Genomic DNA, 15,699 nt, shown 5'->3' with positions numbered 1-15,699 from the left:
ATTTCAAAAGAAGAAAAAAAAAGATGCCTGGCTCTCACTTTTTAAGATTCTATAAAATACTAACAAATCACAACTGAACAAAATGTAACATCTGGAGTATAGTGTAGGCTGTTAAATCTTTTATATAAATAGATAAAATGTTTAATATTTTCTTCTGTTACATAGCTGAATTTCTAAAAATATTACAAAAATGAAAAAAATGGCCACACCACATTTATTCAGTGAATTTTAATCATAAACAGTATAAATATTCAAAAAAGACAAATTCAAGAGCATCCATACCACCAAGCATTGCAAACAGCGTTCGAAATATAAAATCTGTACCAGTCTTTTACAAATAAATAATATTCAGTTCACAGACAAAACTGTTGAGCTGGACTATTTACATGGTACATTATTAAAACCATCCTAGTCTGGCAATACTAGTGATATGGTGAGAATTTTTACCTTGAAGTGGACAACACATGATCCAGTGCATTCTGTAAGCAAAGAGCCAGCTCGAGCTTATTTATTTTCTCCTTTACACATTTTTTGAGATCACCTCCTTACTAAGAGTTATTGGAACAACAAATGGAACTATACTATTGGTCTTGTGGCCAAAATAGTCTTTGCATCAGCCGTATATCACCATACCCTCACCACAAGTGAAATCCCATGATACCATGTTGTGATGGTAGATTGTATTAATGTTCTGGAATGGCCAAAGATAACACACAAAGCTCTGGCGTTAGGAAAGGGAACAAGAATTGGATCGAATATGTTTTCATGAAATCAATATCTTCATTTGTTAAATCACTTCCGTGGTACAGGACAAGAAACCCCCACAGGCTATGTCCATTTACTAGTTTTCAGTGCTACAACCATCAAGATGCATTAAAGCAGATTCTATGTACTGTAGAACTCAGCATTGATGGAAATTAAAACAAATTCATTTCAATCTGCTTCTAAAAAGACAAATGGTACAAAGATGCTAGCCAGTAAACACAGTTGCCCGTAATCTGGCCATGTTTGCAATGAACCTGTTAGATTAAGACAGAAGACTCCTACACTCCATGGAAGAGTCAATTAACTGAAGCAACCTATGAAATGTTAAGTAAAAGCAGAAATTATTGGAAGTACACAGCCAGTCTGTTAGCATCTGTAAAAAGAAAAGATAAATTGACATTTCAGACTTAGGTCCTACTTCAGGACTTGAAAGCGAAACTGATTTATCTTTCGGTTTGCAGTTCTGGCAAAGAATCCACGTCAAGATCTTTTTTTGCTTCTGCTGACAGACCTGTAGTATATCTCTTATACTTTCTGTTTTTATTTCAACACTTCTTCTTCTGTCAAATAACAGTGGAATCCACACAGGGTAAGTACTTTGCACTTAAGTGGTGATGCTGATACTAATGATTACAGATTTAAAAAACCCATGCAGCACTTTCTCATCACCATGTCACATCCCTAGCTACTGTTTTTATGCATTTAAAAGTTTTTTCTCCCTTTTTCAGAATGAATGTTAAACTAAAGTTAAAAACATCTTCTTCAAGTTAAATATTAGAGGGTAAAAAAATCAAAAAAAAAATCACTATTTTAATTATGTCTGCCAATTTAAATGTCCTCAATGGACATTTCTAACTTGTCTGCATTTCAGCTGGCTGTAATGTGTCTACATTGGTAAGAAACGTCTGCTAAATATCTTTTCACAGCAGTAAATGTCTCCGCTCAGTAAGTGGGAAACATCTGCTATGAAACTTTTTAAAAGCAGCATAGATGAAAATGTTAAGAGTTAAGTAGTCTCATCATTGTGATTATTCCTCCCCATTCTTTTCCACTTACTGCTGAAAATAATAATCAGATCACCATGATCTGAAGTTGTGACAGTCCAGTAAAACAACTGATTAATTCCTGCAGCCCTCCCCCACGTATGCATACCATCTGTCCCAGTATACTCTCTCAGCAGTGGAAAGGCTTCCCCCTCCAGCATTCTTCCTCAAAGTGTTTTATAAGCCCTTTCTCCTAAAGATACTCAGCGCACTCCAAACCCCCTTTCCCCCATTTAATTCCTCATACCAGTAGACCATTTCATCATCACCATGCTCCTTTCAAACACACTTTCTTCCCTGAACTCACACTCCACTCTCCCCCTTCCTATGATATCCTGCTTACCTATGCTCTCACCCAACTCCCCTGCCCAAATCTGCTCCCAGATATTCAAGATGACAGACTCAATAACAGCCCTGATAAGTTAGCATCGAGGAAAACATGATTGGTTTGTGCACCCACACAATTCCCCTGAAGTATGAAAAATTACCGTGCAAATATCACAACTAATGTACCTACTTGCAAATGTTATGTAAAGAAAATGTAAGACAACTGCATTAAATATGTAAATCATTGTACAATCTCTCTCTTTAAAGAATATATTAATTGCTAAATGTTTAGCTGCTTTCTTGGTTGGATTGTAATGATAGGCTTTATTAAATAAAATATACTAAAAAAGAATTGTTTAATTTCACGTTGAGAACTTACATTTAGGTTAGGCTCTACTTTTTATATAACAACTTTGAAGTTTAATCCCGTTTATCTATTAAAACGGTTTGGTATTAAAATAGAACAGTACTTTCAGATGAGGAGGAAGAAGAAGACGACAGTGGACAAAATCTACTGGCAGCAATGAATCGAGAAGGACCACACACAATGGCTGTATTAAATAAACTAGTTCTTGTAATAAAACAATATCAACGGTGGTAATAGAAATCCCTGATCTATGTATGCCTTCCTATTCAGTCTAACCTAACAATGTGCTACTTCTAAACTATTTCTGCCCCTTACTTCCAGGAAGACATATTTCATGCTTTGCAAGGTCATTTCTGAGCTTTGTGCCTTTACCATCTGCATGCTATAATTATACCTGCAGTCTAAGTTGAGAATCAGGAACCAATCTTAACCAAGAGGAAGAAGTGGTCAGACTACGTGGAAGAAGTGGTTCTCCCACTTCTCTTTGAAGTCAGTTTAGGCCTCGACACCCAGTTACACTTGAAGGTTTACCATTTTGAAGCCAAAACTCTTTTGCTCCAATTCTAAACCTCTAAGTGTGAATGCACTGTTAGACAGAGCACTCTCTCCTCTTATTGCACTGAACACCCAGGTGCAGATCATAATACCTCCCAAATTCAGATGCAATCCTAACCCCCCCCAAAAGTGCAATGTGGTCACAATACAGTTTTTTAGGCAGCTAAATGCAAACCACTGACGGCTCTGGATAACACATCCAGAAATGAACGTATAATTCAAACCAGTATTTATAATAACTCCACAATTAATCACACAGAGTGGACTTCTTCATTAAAATCAGCCATGTGAACTTCTAAATTACTTATATCTTCAGGTCATCACCCAGGCTGCAGATGCCCTCATAGATGGAGCAGCGCAGCCAGCTCAGCTCAGTTCAGCAGCTCCTTCCCCAGTTTTCAGAGCCAATGTTTAAGAGCTGTTAAAAACAGCCTGAAGATCTACTAAAAGGCAATAAGTGTTATAGGAGAAAGTAGTTTGAAAGCAAAATTCCTGTTAACTTCATAAATCACATGATTTTAAAAATAAAATGATTCCCATTAATAGAATATTTATTTGGGCTCACCAACACATCCAGCTAAAAACTGACACTTTAGCAGAGGTGCTAATGCTTAATCAAGAAGTGGCTACAGCCCACTTTACCTTTAATGACTTTCTTACTCCTTTAAACAATGCAACCTCTTTAAATTGTGAACTGATGACATTAAATAGCACTGACCAAACCCACGATAGTGACTGCTCAGGATGAGATAGCATCACATCCCAGCAACAAAAACAAAGCAGTCAGTGAACTTTTCTTAAAGAAGGGACAAGCTCCAGAAACCAAATTGCCACATAATGCACTCAGTTATTGTCACGTGGTTTTGGAATTTCTTACAGAGATAAATAGAGATGAGAGGCAGGGAGAGGAGGGAGGGAGAGAAAGAAAGAGAGAGAAACTGGCCTTTACCTGTACTAAAAGAATTTTAATTAAAACTCAATCTATTCATTTCTTCTTAGAGGCATGTATTATGAAGTAAAGTTACTTTAGATGATGTGAGCTGCAAATAAACTTTAAGGTCACACCCTTTCTTGATCTCTAACCTTTTTGTTGTAACATCTGTACTGAGAGCTGGCCATATGTGGAGGAGTGTGGAGGAATGCAGGTTATGACTTCTTTTGACAGAGAATGGATGAGGAAAAATTCACAGTACACATAACCAACGTACCTCTGTGTTACTAGTATTTGAGTGGGAGATTATAAAAGATTGAAATAGGCAGGATAAAAGAAATCCTGATTTTGAAGTCTTTTGTTCTGTCTGTAGCTGATACTGTACCTAGCAAGCATTGTCTTAGCTGAGACATTGAAACTAGAGACAGTCTCCACCCTCGATGCTTCAGCTTACGACATCCCTGTAATAAAAAGACTGGATCCATGCAGCCCAGCTGGTCTCCAGTTGTATTGGAAAACCTGTCTTTAAACACCACTTTAGGCAAACCACAAAATAATTATCAACTTCCAACCAGAATTATCTGCAGTATACCATTGCTTGATACAATATGCATGTCTCATCTCAACTATGTGAAATAATCATTTCTTTTTAATGAGATCCTAATAACAAGGCTCCTAACTGCAACCTTTCAGCTAGAATTTAGCATATAACTGAGAATTGGGAGAAGTGCTTATTTTCCACCTCTAGCAGTCTCAAATTTTTTAGTGAGTGTTATATGGTACTTGATTTACAATAATGCACTGGAAACAGTTATTGCTCCCACATTACAATCCCCTTCATTGTTGATCAACTCATTCTTCTTCCACTTCACTAATTATTAACTTCTGAATACTTCTGTAAGTTGAATCAGTTCGGATGATAGTTCAACCACCTGATATGTTAATTCTGTTTTTCTCTCCACAGCTGCTGCCTGACCTGCTCAGTTATTTCCAGCATTTTTTGTTTTTATTTCAGATTTCCAGCATCTGCAATATTTTGCTTTGAATGAAATCTTAACACCGAAACAACGCCTCCCTTTTGTGAACCTGTGATTGGTTGGAATCTGTCTCAGCAGATCAACAACAAAACAGTTCACAGAAAAAGTGCGGTTATCTGAAGGTTTGAGAGTTTGGCTGTTACAGTCATTGATCAAGGTGGAGGCCAACAGCCTGAGTATAGTTCAGTTAAGAGAGGAGCCTGGGAGACAGGGCGCAGAGCCTGGCATTGCTTTCAGTTTCTTTCACAGTTGAGTGCCTGGTACCATAGGATGACCTTGCATAGTCAGAGGTCAGAGCAAGGTCACTAGAACTCTCAACCACATGAGATTGAAAGTCCAAGTACAAGCCCTTTTGCAGTCATGTGCGCAAAATGCTGTTTGACACATAATGCTGTGTGCTGCAGGAACAGATTGACATAGGGAGTTCAGTGGTTGCTTGTGAACATTCAGAATAGTCCTTTTTCTATTTCCTGACAAATCTCTGAAGTCTCTAAAGCATCTCCCAGATTAAGTGATTGGTAAATCAGACAATTGCAGAAGGATGTCATTGATCACAGAACCTGGAAAACCTCAGCTTTGGAACTGATTGCTTGTATGTACCAGGCTGAGCTTGGAAAATGTTGACTGTAGCATGCTGATCGCACATTGTCTTTCAAACCTGCTCACCCAGCAGCTGAAGGCTCAGTTTGGAATAGAGCTGTGATTACCATCCATTTCTGTCTTGAAAGTGGTGTGGCAGATATGGGAAAACCATGGCAATCATTAACTTAGCAGTTCCTAGACCCTGTGCTTCTTTTCTCAGCATGCCACTGGATAGATCCACTTTTTATATCCCAAAGCCTCATAGTTACAGCATCCCAAATCCTTCGCTGCCTTCATTAATGGCCAGTTTCAGCATTTTGTGCAGTTCCTCGTAGGAATCGTAAGTAGGAAGGCACAACTGGTTAAAGCTAGATATATGTATAAAAAGAGTTGGTCAGTACAATAATCATTCACAGTTGATCAATAACTTCCTCCACTATTGTCAATAAAACCTATACTTTTGTGATCAAACATAAGCACCATTTCCTCAGCGTTAGCAGTATTGCTTGGTATCTGTACAAGGAGTGAGGGGTTTGGGGAAAAGAAATAGATCTAGGGGAGGGGTTAATCTCCCCCGAAATGTTTTTATTTCTGGCACTTCATTGTAGAAGATTTTGTAGTAGAATTTATCACATTCTTTTAATGGCATGTATCTTTCCTCTCCGTCTCAAAACACCTCTCCCTGTTTCTGCTCACATCCCTCTCCCTTTCACTACCATTCATATTACGTCGTCTTTTTTCCCCCACATAAGGCCTCATGGATTTGAGGGTAATAAATCAGCAGCGACAGCGGGTTGGTTAACGGACAGGAAACAGAGCAGGCTAAAGGGGGCATTTTCAAGTTGGCAAGTCGCGACTAGTGGAGTGGATCCGTGCTGTAGCCTCAGCTATTTCCAGTCTATATTAATGACTTAGACAAAGGGACAGAGTAACGTAACCATGTTTGCTAATGACACAAAGCTAGGTGGGAACGTAAGTTGTGAAGAGGAGACAGAGTGCTGCATAGAGATATGGACAAGTTAAATGAGTGGATAACAGGATGGCAGATGGAGTATAATGTGGGGAAGTGTGAAGTTATTCACTTTGGTTGCAAGAATGGTAAAGCAGAATAGTTTTTTTTAAAAAAGCTATGAAACTTGTAAATGTTGATATTCAGAGTAAGACTTGGGTGTTCTTGTACAAGGAACTCAAAGTTAGCATGCAGGTACAGCAAGCAATTAGGAAATTAAATAGCATGTTGGCCTTCATAGCAAGGGGATTGGAGTACAGGAATAAAGAAGTCTTGCTACAATTATAAAGGGCTTTGGCAAGACCACACCTGGAATACTGTGTGTAGTTTTTGGTCATCAAATTTAAGCAAGGATATATTTGCATTGGAGGCAGCGCAGCAGAAGTTTGTTAAATTGGTCCTTGGGATGTGAGTGTTGCCCTATGAATTGAGGTACAGTAAATTGGGCCTCTGTTCTCTGGAGTTTAGAAGAATGAGTGGTAATCTAATTGAAGCACACAAGATTCTGAAGGGACTTGTTAGAATAGACACAGAGGTCATTTCCACTGGCTGAGGAATCTTGAACACAGGGACGCTGTTTCAGGATAAGGGGCCAATAATTTGGGACTGTATTAATGGAGAGGAATAAGTTTTTCCCACTTCCAGTATCATTCCCTATGTTGATAGTGGACCCCTATCTCATCCCTAATAGAGAAACACAGCCTAGGGCTTCTATTTTTGAAAATAGAATTCCACCTTTGTGTACTATATGAGGAAACTCGATCTGAGAAATCCTGCCTACATAGCAACAGGAACCTTGAGTCTGTTCCACCATTCAGAGAGATCATGGCTGATCTGAATCCAAATTCTATCCATCCACTTTGGTTCCGTATATCCTTTAAAACCTGTGTGTCTAGCAATGATTTATTAATCTCAGACTTAAAGTTATTTATTGAGTTAGCATTTTGTGGGAGGGCTCTCCACACCTCTACCAACCCGTCTGCCAAGAAGTGTTTCCTAACTTCTTCAGATGTGCTGGCAGTACTTGAGGGGTAGCACTGAAGGGAAAAAAGTGCATGGTGCCATTTTCAGTGGCTGGAAAATTAGCATAAACCTTTCTCCTGAAACACCAGAGGTTATGTGCCCTATGCCCACAACTGCAATCCCTTTTGCCTAACTACTTACCAAGTGTGGGCTGTGGGCAAGGTACTCTGTGTAGGTGCTGCGATGATCTGAAAAGATGGGCACATTGCCACAAATCCTCCTGGAGGGAGCTGGGAGGAACCGGTTGTGAACTGCAACAACCGAGCAAGCTCTTCCTGGGTGAAACTGGATACCACTGTCCAGAACCACTTCATTACCTGTGTGTGGGGGCAAAAGAGAGAGAGGCAGCATAGATTTAAGAATTCTGACCACCTTAAATCACTACTACAAAAACAGAATTACCTGGAAAAACTCAGTGGGTCTGGCAGCATCGGCGGAGAAGAAAAGAGTTGACGTTTCAAGTCCTCATGACCCTTCCACAGAACAGTTCTATGGAAGGGTCACGAGGACTCGAAACGTCAACTCTTTTCTTCTCCTCTGATGCTGCCAGACCTGCTGAGTTTTTCCAGGTAATTCTGTTTTTGTTTTGGATTTCCAGCATCCGCAGTTTTTTGTTTTTAAATCACTACTACTATTCAATGTCACTAATCTGGCTGCAGTTCCTGGTTGGTGAAGCTACCAAACTACAACATGTGAAGTTTTTATTCCTCAATAGTGATGACAAAACACCAAATCACCATTCCACAAAAGCCACTGGCATTTATCAACCCATACACAAATGCAAGCAAGACTTGCCCTGTTTCAGTCTAAACTGATTTATATAACAAACATTAGTAAAGGGCGAGTTATACCACAATGGTAGTGCATATCAAAGCGAAGCAATTAAAGTTTATCCTGACAAAGGACATGTACCCAAAAGCATTTTCCAGGGCTGTGCATTTCAAACATTGTGTGTTTTATATTAAAATCCTTTGTTTGCCTATAATACACAAAGCCCCAAGCCGCACCAACAACCATGTTACAGCTTCGCAGCTGGTTGCTATCTAGGGTTTACCTTCTCTCGGAAGTGCCAGGACCCTCCAACAATGACAGCATGTGCCTTGAAATCAGATACATTGATGTTGCCAGTCCCACACATCAACAGCTGGGGGTCAGAATTTAACAATGAGAATCAAAAAAGTTTTATCAACCTGCTAAAAATTAAACATTAACGAGCAAAGTGAACACACATCAATTTTATTTAGAAAAGATCTGCGGATCTGCTGCAATATTGCCCACAGTCCCAGTTTTAAAGCGTGTGGCACAGGAGGGAGGTTACTGCTCAGGAGAAAATGGGGAAAGACTGGTGGGAGGGTGCAATTAAAGAATGACAAGTTCACATAGGCTGTTTCCATTACAATTGTGGGCATAAGAATTTATAATTGAAAAATTGGCAGGAGGGGTGAAAGAAGAGGATAGCTTCAAAAGCCACTAGTTGTAAGAAATACCTGGTGAAAGAACTGCCATAATTCAATCACAAAAGGGGAAATTGTGAATGCTGCAAATCGAAGAAAAGCTGGAAGCACACAAAAGAGAAAAAAGGCTACTGTTTCAGACATCACACTGTCTGTCTCTTTCAGAGACCATAGACACCCATTATGCATTTTCAGCTTTCAGCTGGAGAATCTCAGTATCACTTTGGATAAGTACAGGATTTTAATGCTTACGAGTGAAAACAGAGAAGTTGCAAAAGTAGAGCAACATGGATAAAAAGATAATCTGAGAAACAGTGATGACAGAGCTACTAATACTCCTGGGATTTTTGAAGAGTGGACAGAAATAGGTTTGGAAAATGAAACAAACTAAAACAACAGCAAGCCAAAAGACCGAATTTAGCTTTTAACCAAAACAAAAATTATATATATTTTATTTAGTCAAACACCTTAACAATGCCACAGTATTGTACACACATTCAGAGCAGCATCACACTAAATTGCTTGGTATGAGCCTTCATTCATAATGATCAAGCCAATCATCATCCTGACTTGGAACTATATTAATGTTCCTTCACTGATGCTGGGGTAATATCCTGGAAGTCCCTCCCTAACAGAACTGTGGGTGTACCTACACCACATGGACTGCAGCAGTTCAAGGCAGCAGTTCGCCACCACCTTCTCTGGTGCAATTAAGGATGGGCAATAAATGCTGGCCTAGGAACACATCCCGTGAGCAAATAAAAAAAATGACACACACGACAGGAAAAATTCATGTCAGATGCTTCCAGGAGAAAGCAAGCAGTCAAGGAAAGTAGTGTGCACATATTTATTTCTTAAATCCATAAGTAGAAACTTGACAACAGGCCGCACCTCTTGATCATGGAATGGTGATCTTACTTATCCACCAAGCGCTTCATCTTAAAATTGCCTATGTTGCATATCATACCATTGTAGTGTTCCATTGTAGTTTGCAGGATTACCCTCAACCTGTAAACAGACATTAAAAACAAAAAGTGCTGGAAAAGCTCAGCATGTTCTAGATGAGTCACAATGGACTTGAAACATTAACTGTTTTTCTCTCTTCACAGATGCTGTCAGACTTGTTGAGCTTTTCTAATACTTTCAGTTTTTATATCAGATTTCCAGGATCCGCGGTATTTTGCTTTTATATTACTGCAAACAGACGTTGTTGGCACCAGTTCATTCTAGGTTCATTAGTGCCATCTAGTGGTGTGAAGAGATTAGTGCAAAGTTTGCTTCATCATGATCCCGCAAAACCAAAAATCAAAAACAATAGAATTAACAACATAACATTTCATTGGTTAGCCAAATGGCCACATCCAAATGGTGAGGCATTCAGAGCAGAGGTTCTAGGTTCAAAGCCGTTTTTTGCTGATTCTGGTTGTTGGCACGGGGAGATACAAAAGAAAGTCAGCCAGGCTTCGTGCAAAATGCCTATCTTAATATTGAGACAAATGTGCCAAAATATTAGCCTCAAGGCAAAGTCACAACCAATGTTCCCTATAAACTCAGCCACTCAGCAACTAAGAAGGAGCAGAAGCTGCTCACATGTTGTACCCTTTAAAGATACCGCAAATACCCAGAGATGCAAAAAAATTTATATAAGTATTGTTCATTTAAATAAACAGGCTGCGCACATGAACAAAATTTTAGAAGGGACATTGGTCATAGTGATATTGAATGAGCCACTTCATGTACCATTACATACCTCTAACTCATTTTCATCAAATATAGCCAAGAGATTTTCTGGAATTAATTCATTCAAACCTATATAAAAAACAGAAAAAAATTTGAAGCTATCATTTAGAGAAAACCTTCCTTAATTCACATTCTCCTTTTTAAACAGCGACTTCACTTTGAAAATAATTAATTAACTGGGAAACAATCAGAGATGTTCTGAAGGCAAGATAGGTATAACAATCCCAGGTTTGTTCTTTTCGTATTTTTATTCCACTATTTTTTGTCTGCTTGGCCTAGTGCTTACAACTGATAGGAACAAGGTGCATGCGCAGTCTAAGTCATTGTCAATGCCCTTGCAGTTAGGAAGTACCAGATTACCCAGATATGACAAAGATACTTCAGCCTTTGCTTATTATCTCCTTTCTCAATTGGCTATTTCAGGAAATGAGGGCAGTGATTTAAACTTGCAACTTTCTGGAATCCAAGGCAGCAGTTACTTTTCTCACCCATTTTCAGAGTTCTCTTCACCTCTTTGGCACACTTAATTCAGTGCTAGATGGAGTATTTAGCATTCATGAGATTTTCACAATGGATTTTCACACTTTGAAGGACAAGGTTGGTAGAGGCAGAAACCCTCATAACATTTAAGAAGTATTTGGGTGTGCACTTGCAATGCCATACAAGGCTATGGGCCTAGTGCTGGAAAATGGGATTAGAATAGTTAGGTACTTGTTTGAGTGGCACAGACTCGATGGGCCGAAGGGCCTTTTCCTGTGCTGTAGACCTCTTTGACACATGGCCAAGATAGAGGAGACAGGGCTTCCTATTTTAAAAGAATCATCTTCCCCTCTGCCCCAACTCATGGATCACAAACATTTATAAAACTCTGCTATAATAAGTGTCTTCTTACTAGGTTGATTTTCGCATTGAAAGAAATCTCTCAATTGATATTATTTTGACTAAAAATAAAGATATCAAAGTGTATTGTGGTACCAAATGCATGGATATGAACTCAAAAGGAGGAAAGCGAATACCATTTATATTTTAACTACATTACACAGAAGTTGGTAAATACGTGGAACAGACTGTGCTAGAACATGAGGACTGTCTACACAGTGGTCACCATCAACCAGGATGCTGTTCTTAGAATAAAGGACTGGAGGTTGGGTTATCCTAGGTGACTCTTTAACATCTCTCAGCAGACAAAATCTAGATCTGTTGGAAGAAGGAATTAGGCAGGGGACACAAAATTAATTGTCCTTGCAAAAAAAAAAATGCAAACATTTGATCGTGAACAAACGGCAATCTCTAGTCCTTATGTCAAACATTATGATTTATTTTTTAGCCACTTAGACCAATTATCCAGGACTCCACAATAAGGGCAAATGCTTCCACTTCATTTCTATTCATTTTCCATCATTGCTGACCAGGTGTGATATCATACCTTTAAGGAAACACTCCACTTCCTGCCGCACCTGATTGGCCAGTCTGTACTGTGCCAGCATGTTCAGGTAGAATATCTTGTTGTCATTGGTTACTGGTATCAGTGCACCTCCTGCTATCAGTTCTATAACCTGAGAGGGTATAAAATGAACAATCTCAAAGTGGTAATCCAAGAAAGGATATTGGGGAAGCTTTCAAATCGATACTGCCTGTAAACTCAGTGATTCCAGAATTGGCTCCAAGGTACTAGGATAAGGCGCAAACATAAAGCACTGGGTCAGGGAGGGGAAGTTAGCCAGAAGTTGAAATTCAAATCAGAACCCTCAATGTAGGGGGCATAACAGGTTTCACAAGCTACAAAGAGTGTTTCATAAGTTAAGGGATTGATTTAAAATGCAGCATCTCAAACGCAATAATCTTAGTATCTTTATGGGCCATCAAATACAGGAATGGACAGAGAGGTAACAAGCTGCTCCTCTAATAACAAAGAAAAATAGTTCTGGGTAATGAAGCAGAACAAGTAGATCCAAAGGAGAAAATAAATAGATTTAGGTTCAATGTAATAATGGAAAAGGAAAAAGAAAATGACAAGGATTAATAGCTTGAAAAAAAAAACAAAACTACAGCAAGACCAAAAAGGGCCTTTGCACAGAAAAAGTGGAAGGAAACATCAGCAAAAATAAACATACGAGCAAGGAGCAAGAGTAGGCCATTCAGCCCCTTGAGCCTGCTCTGCCATTTAATAAGGTCATGGCTGATCTGATAGTAACCTCAAATCTCTATCCCACCTACCCCGATAACCTTTCACTCCCTTGCTTACCAAGGATCTATCCATCTCTACCTTAAAAATATTCAAAGACTCTGTTTTCACTGCCTTTTCAAGAAGAGAGTTCCAAAGACTCACCACCCTCAGAAAAATGTTCGTCCCATCTCCGTTTTAAACGGGCAACCCCTTATTTTTAAACAATGACCCTCACTTATAAATTCTCCCACAAGAGGAAACATCCGCTCCACATCCACCCTGTCAAGTTCCCTCAGGATCTTATACATTTCAATCAAGTTGCCTCTTACTCTTCTAAACTCCAGCAGTTACAAGCCTAGCCTGGTCAACCTTTCCTCATAAGACAACCCTCCCATTCTGAACTGCTTCCAATGGAATGGAAGCTTTGCCGTGACTGATATTGAAATTGAATATGGAAAGTGTTCAAATCAAGCACATTCCAGTTAATGAAATAAAGGATTGCCTTGAAGATTAGGATTATTTAGATTATATAGGAATATAAAAGTCTGGTTAAATAGAGTAAATAAATATAGAAAAGCTACAAAAGGGGAATTAAGGGTAAGAATAAGTGCAAGGGAAACTTGAAAGGTTTTTGTGGTCAGATTAGTAACAAAGTTAAAGGAAAGTTTCTCTGTCTGGAAACATAGATGAGTGCTGCTCCACATATCCATGTTAGGCACTACTTTTATTTAAGATATAGACAGATGATTTGGACTTAAGAATTGAAGGAGCAACATTAACATTTGCTTATGACATCAACATTTTGGGAGAGGGATTAGTATAGAAAATGTGAAAAAGACAGCAAGAAGGCAGGTACCTTTCCCTGCACTGAAATGCAAAGTTATACATTTTAGAACAGGGAGAAAATATTTATACCTTAAATGGTTGGCATGCAAAAATATGTCATTAGAAGTTGGCAGCACAAGTGAATAACAAGAAATCCTTGGTTTTGTATCTACAGTATAAAGCAATGTGATAATGTTGAACTTGTAAATAACCTTAGGTTGCAGTTGGAGTATTATATACAGTTTTTGACTGCTCATTTTGAGAATCACTATGATACAGCATAGAAAGAACCCATTAAATCCATCATGCCTGTGCTAGCACTATGCTAGAGCTATCCAACTAGTCCCACTGTCCCATTCTGAAATTATTTACCAGCTCCCTTTTGGAAGTGATTATTGAATCTGCTTCCAACATTTTTTTCAGCGGTGTTTTCCAGATCACAATAGCTCACTGTGTAAATAGTTGTTCCCTCATGTCACCTCTGGGTCTTTTGCCAATCACCTTAATCTGTGTCCTCTGGTTATTAAAGGATATAAAACCTAGAAAAGGTGCAGCAACGTTCAGTAGGATTTTACCAGGAATGATGGGTTTGTTATGAAAAGGGAATTGAGAAGTTGTGGCTTGCTTATTTTTACTGAAGTAGAGATGGATGAGGTGTGACCTGACAGAGATCTTCACGATCACAAAGGATTACGATAGAGTAAATAATGCTAGATGGTTTCCATTAGGCAGGACGAGGGCACAACATTAGATTGCATATCAGACCTATCAAGTGAATTTATTGAACAACTCTACCTTCTCCAAGTGTCCCGACTTGTTATATTTTTCCTCAGCAAAAACAAGGTCCATTTCACTCACATCATTCTTCAAGATGTAACATACTTTACTCTTGTAGAATTCTGGATCATCAGTTGCAAAATACTGCAAGCAGAGGTGAAAAGACAGAGGTGGTGTGTTAACTGTAATCACAAAGGCCAACATTCTGGTACTTGGCAAAGCAATAAAGATATGAACAGTGAAAAGTTTTTTTTTCTCATTTGGGTCATTGACACTATTACAAGAAAAAGGCATAGTTATGATTTATTTTCCTTTCGTGTCAGTGTTGATAATCTGTGTCCCTAACTAGTCAGAAGCTAATGGGCAATTTAGATTGAAGGTAGGAACTTACAACCAACCTCAACAAACTGGTTTCCAACAGGCCAACCATTATATTTTTAACTTTCATGGATTCTAGTAATTTACATAGAAATCTAAGGTTACAGTTGAGTATAACTGATGAAAAGCATTTAATCAACAAGTTACACTCTTATTCTAACTGCTTTCATCTGAAGATTCACTTTCTGAATAACCTGCAGCTCCATCCTGGAGGCAACCATTTGCTTCAGTGGTACCTAAAAACAATTTAAACCTGGAGAAGGAAGCAGAGGAAGAGAATCCATTCAGAGCACAGTGCCACAATTAAAAAGTTAGTCTTGTAAACACCAATCAGGCCTGAGTTTTGTTGGACTATGAGGGATGTTTTGGTGGGGAAATGGGGGTCACATTGTTGGCCAATTCAAAATCTTTGCCAGGTCAACCGGAAATATTTGTGTAAAGTCCTGCATAAGTATTTCAAAACAAAAGCAAGATACTGTGGATGCTATAAAACTGAAATAAAAGCAGAAAATGCTAGAAAATGCTCAGCAGGTCAGGCAGCATCTGTGGAGAGAGAAACATAGTTAATATTTTAGATCAAAGACCTTTCATTATTAAAAATTAATATTGAACATCTTCCAGTTCTGATGAAAGGTCATGTCAGGAAGATGTGATAATTGTTATAATGTTATTGGAATTTGTTAAGTAGAATAATAGTGGGATCTGTGTCTATGTTTGTG

General features: G+C 38.7%; 1 protein-coding gene across 4 annotated transcripts in view; it reads right to left on the bottom strand.

Annotated features, from left to right (window-relative positions):
• Positions 1-213: 213 nt before the first annotated feature.
• The window catches only part of arel1 (apoptosis resistant E3 ubiquitin protein ligase 1), a 74,810-nt gene continuing 59,324 nt past the window's right edge, over positions 214-15,699 (bottom strand). For all 4 annotated transcript variants that reach the window (XM_041214535.1, XM_041214534.1, XM_041214536.1 and 1 more), the window contains 6 exons: positions 14,621-14,746; positions 12,260-12,389; positions 10,844-10,902; positions 8,694-8,783; positions 7,781-7,956; positions 214-5,975 (listed from right to left, as the gene is read on the bottom strand). In XM_041214535.1, coding sequence (XP_041070469.1) covers positions 5,873-5,975; positions 7,781-7,956; positions 8,694-8,783; positions 10,844-10,902; positions 12,260-12,389; positions 14,621-14,746 — 684 coding nt within the window. In that variant the 3' untranslated portion in view covers positions 214-5,872. The remainder of the gene's footprint in view (positions 5,976-7,780; positions 7,957-8,693; positions 8,784-10,843; positions 10,903-12,259; positions 12,390-14,620; positions 14,747-15,699) is intronic.

This window comes from Carcharodon carcharias, chromosome 20, assembly GCF_017639515.1.
Source record: "Carcharodon carcharias isolate sCarCar2 chromosome 20, sCarCar2.pri, whole genome shotgun sequence".
NCBI lineage: Eukaryota > Metazoa > Chordata > Chondrichthyes > Lamniformes > Lamnidae > Carcharodon > Carcharodon carcharias.
The sequence above is the reverse complement of the archived record's forward strand: the minus strand, read 5'-3'. Positions and strand labels throughout refer to the sequence as shown.